Raw genomic sequence first — 3,599 nt, 5'->3', positions numbered from 1 at the left:
ACAAGCCACTGTGGAGTTCACACCAGTATGTGCCGGTGTCCTGGGCCTGCAGCTTCTTCATGGTGATGGTGACAGTATTTTTCCAGGTGTCATCCTGGATCAAGGCTCTGTCTTTCAAGGCTTTGCTGCCGGTCCATTTGGGAGGGTAATCTGTCCTCAACAAGATTTTAGATGCAGTCGGACCTCTTCGCAACCAGACTTTTGTGTCTGTGCTCTGCGCCGAGGTGCTGTATTTGCACTGCACAGAGAGACTGTCCAGCTCCCACTTGAGCAGCTCTGCAAAACAGCAAATGTGGTCACTGACCCGTGAGAGCTGGGCACATGGGCATCCACCTGCCAGCCTGAGATGTGCTAAACTATGCCCTGGGGCAACTCCCTTATGGACTGCTTGTCACTTGGGGCAGGGCTGAAGGGACAAGGGGGAGCCGGCAGGCTGCATGGCCAGCTGGCGCCATGGGGCTCCTTCACTCTGTGCCCATGTGAGCAGGGAAGGCGGCGGAGGAGAGGCGGGGCTGTGAGTGTCGGCGGGAGCCACACAGGTGTGTAGGTGTGGAGGACAGAGCGGGGGAAGGAATGATGTTGCATTCTGACAAGACTTGTGTTTGCGTGGGGAAGAAGGTACTCACCCTTGAAAACGTTCAGTGAGATTCCCTTTAGTGGAAAATACCCATAACTGTAGGAACGGTAAGCACAGTAGTACGTGCCTGAGTCCTCTACCTGGAGGTTAGTCATGGTGATGAACACAGTCCTGAGCATGTGGTTATCTGCTATTGTAACTTTCCCCCTTGTGGCCTGGTTATTTGTCTCCACCAAGGGGATACATTGCCCATCTCTCACTTGGCACCAGACTTTCTTCTCGTACAGAGCCTGTGCTGTGTAAGGGCACTGGACGTGCAGAGTGCTTCCTTCCCATCGGCTCTCCACAGCATCAAGTGTTTGGGCTTGGAGACCTGTAAATATGCGATATGATGAGGGAGAGGGGAGCTGATGCAGGGCTGCCCACAGCCTCCCCGTGGACATGGGCGAACTCTGCCTCCAGCCTTCTCCTATGGGCACTTACGGCTGGAGGAACTCCAAAAACTGAGGTCCCTTCCCTCTGCTAAACTCACCTGCTTGGAAATGGAAAGGTTGGGTTTTGGTGGGCAGTGCTGACATTTGAGCTATGACTGCAACTGATTTAAGCAGTATCTTTGATTTAAAATGCACAGACATGCAGGTGCTAGAGGTGTTGAACCTTCAAGCCTAAATGGAGTGATGGTGGGAACTGGGGGCTCCCTCTTCCCTCCCCACCGCTGCCATGAGCTGCTCAGCTCAGAGTCTGGTCAGTGTTGGATTCTGCACCCTCCCCTCTCTGGAGCTCCCCAGGCAGGGGGAGTGGAGAAAGGGCATCCCATGCCCTCTGGGTGCAGGGGAGGCCTGAGGCATGCCCAGCCCTTCTCTTACCTGGGAAGCAGAGCAGCAGCAGCAGCAGGAGAAGGACTCTCAGCTCCATGGTGGTCCTCAGGCCCAGGGAAGGGGCATTGCTGGGAACTCCCAAAAGCATTTGCCTTGTGGGCACTTCCGCATCGCGCTGACGCTGCTAGAGGAAGTGTCTGAGGACTTGCTTCCACGTGCAAGTCCATCACCATGTTTTGCAACAAGACTGATATTAAGATAATTTCAGAATGCATTTGAGGAAGTGGGTAAGAGCAGAGCTCAGCCCGCCCTGCTGGCAAAGGGTCTGTGCTGCTCTCACTTGGCCGTTGTCACACTCTGCCCTCAGTGGGGCTTGGTCGATTCCCTTCTGCCTCCTCTCGAAATGTCTGTGCCCTTCTCCGCCCTTCAAAGTAGTGACAGTGAGGAAGTGTAGTGGCAGTAAATTCTTCTGCCTCCCCACTGCTAGCAGTTGTGCTCCCAGTGATCTCCCCTGGGCCAGTACCTACCTGCCTCGCTCCATCAGAGCAGTGCAGAAAGACTGCGCTGACACCCTGGCTGCAAATAATTTCCAATTATACGAATAAGCAGCTTATTAACAATACATTCTGGCTAATCATTTTGTGCTAGATATCTTCGCATTGTCTTGTCCCCAAATCCCTCTCTCATCAGGAACTTGATGCTCGGTAACAAGAAGGGGGAATGCACTTGTTCTGTTACGAACAAATCCCAAGAGCCTGCAATTAGTTCAGTTTCTGCAACCGGTTGCCTACAAACTGAGCAGAGAACTGTGCTGCATTGCAAGGCCTCATCCTTCCCCGTTTGCCATGTCCATTGGAGGTCCTGTCTTTGAGGAGAGAAGCTTTTCGGGACGGGTCAGGAAGAGATGCTGGTCACTATGGAGCAGCAAGGAAGTAATGAAGTTGGTCCTTTTGCTGCATCGCTGACAGAGGATCGATAGGACTTTTAATTATAGTATCACAGAAAATAAGATGAATGTTATCTCAGGAGGTCACTTAATCTAGCCCAGTGACACACAGTAGGATCAGCTCTTTCGATGTAATTTCTAAAGATCTCTGTTTAACTAGTTTAAGTTGCAGCATTCTCCCAGTGACCTGTTCCAGTGCTGTACCAGCCTTATTTGAAAGCTGACGTCTGATTCTCCCTGCGATTTAAATGTCTCACTTCCTTCTGTATCTGCTGTGAACTCAGAGAAGAAATTATTCCTTTTCTCTTGCTTTGTATGCAGTGACGCCCCCTCAGTCTTCCCACTCCAGACTAACTATCCTCAAGTCTTTTAATTTTCCGTCCTAGGTTGTGTTTCTGACAGCTTGGATCATTTTTTTCCCCTTCTCTGAACTCTCTCATCAATCTGCCTCTTCTCTGCCTACCTACTCGGAGTCCCCAAAGCCTCACGGAGTTTCTCCTGAGCTTTTCATCGAATCGAGGATGGCACCACACGCTTCTCTGTTGCCTTCCATAGAAATTCTTGCTTCCCGTTGATTTACTCTCGTTGCCGTGAAACCCGCAGAAACCTCTTTGGATTAGACACTTTTTAAAACGCCAGTGGCCTTACAGAGATTCCTCTGCTTTAGGTTTTCCTGCCCGTCACGTTGGCCCTTGCTGAGCACTAGAGGAAGACCTGGCAGAGGGGTCCGTGAGCCCGGCAGAGTCGGGGTGCTGCGGCCGAGCTGTGTGCCAAAGACAGGGCTGGTTTTGGGGTGCGAGGCCGCTAGAGGGCAGAGGAAGATCAGGAATTGGGGTGCCGAGCCAGGGGATGGGGTCTGCAGGTGGGAGCTTTGCAGGCAGAGCTGCTGGGTGACCACGTTTGTCTCTGCTCACAAGCAGCCGGATCACAGCCTGGAGCCTGGCACCGAGGTGAAACGCCGGCCTTCGCTGCGGTGTTCCCCATGTTTTGCATGAAAACGAAATGCTCCGCTCGGCTATCGCGGTGCCCAAGGCCGGGGGTCACCGTGGGCTGCAGGCTGGTGCGCGGGCAGGGCAGACCTGCTGTTTCCCCAAGCTCTGGGACATGTGCCCATGGGAGCCTGGTTCACATGTGCTGCCAAGTTTTTAGAGAAGCTGCATATCGTTGCCTCGCCCTGCAGTGCGCCTTAAGAGAGCTCCTGGACAGCCGGCCAGAGACCCTTCTTCCAAATCTGTAGGAAAGCTACAGTCTTAAGACT

The 3,599-nt window shown here is 52.9% G+C and overlaps 1 protein-coding gene across 1 annotated transcript in view; it reads right to left on the bottom strand.

Annotated features, from left to right (window-relative positions):
• The window catches only part of LOC104277903 (CMRF35-like molecule 1), a 5,188-nt gene extending 3,696 nt beyond the window's left edge, over positions 1-1,492 (bottom strand). The window contains exons 1-3 of the mRNA XM_009874700.1: positions 1,444-1,492; positions 627-950; positions 7-276 (exon numbers count right to left, since the gene is read on the bottom strand). Coding sequence (XP_009873002.1) covers positions 7-276; positions 627-950; positions 1,444-1,492 — 643 coding nt within the window. The remainder of the gene's footprint in view (positions 1-6; positions 277-626; positions 951-1,443) is intronic.
• Positions 1,493-3,599: the final 2,107 nt, after the last annotated feature.

This window comes from Apaloderma vittatum, unplaced genomic scaffold (genome assembly GCF_000703405.1).
Source record: "Apaloderma vittatum isolate BGI_N311 unplaced genomic scaffold, ASM70340v1 scaffold8318, whole genome shotgun sequence".
NCBI classification, from domain to species: Eukaryota; Metazoa; Chordata; class Aves; order Trogoniformes; family Trogonidae; genus Apaloderma; species Apaloderma vittatum.
Note: the sequence above shows the minus strand (reverse complement) of the source record. Positions and strands in the feature narration are given on the sequence as shown.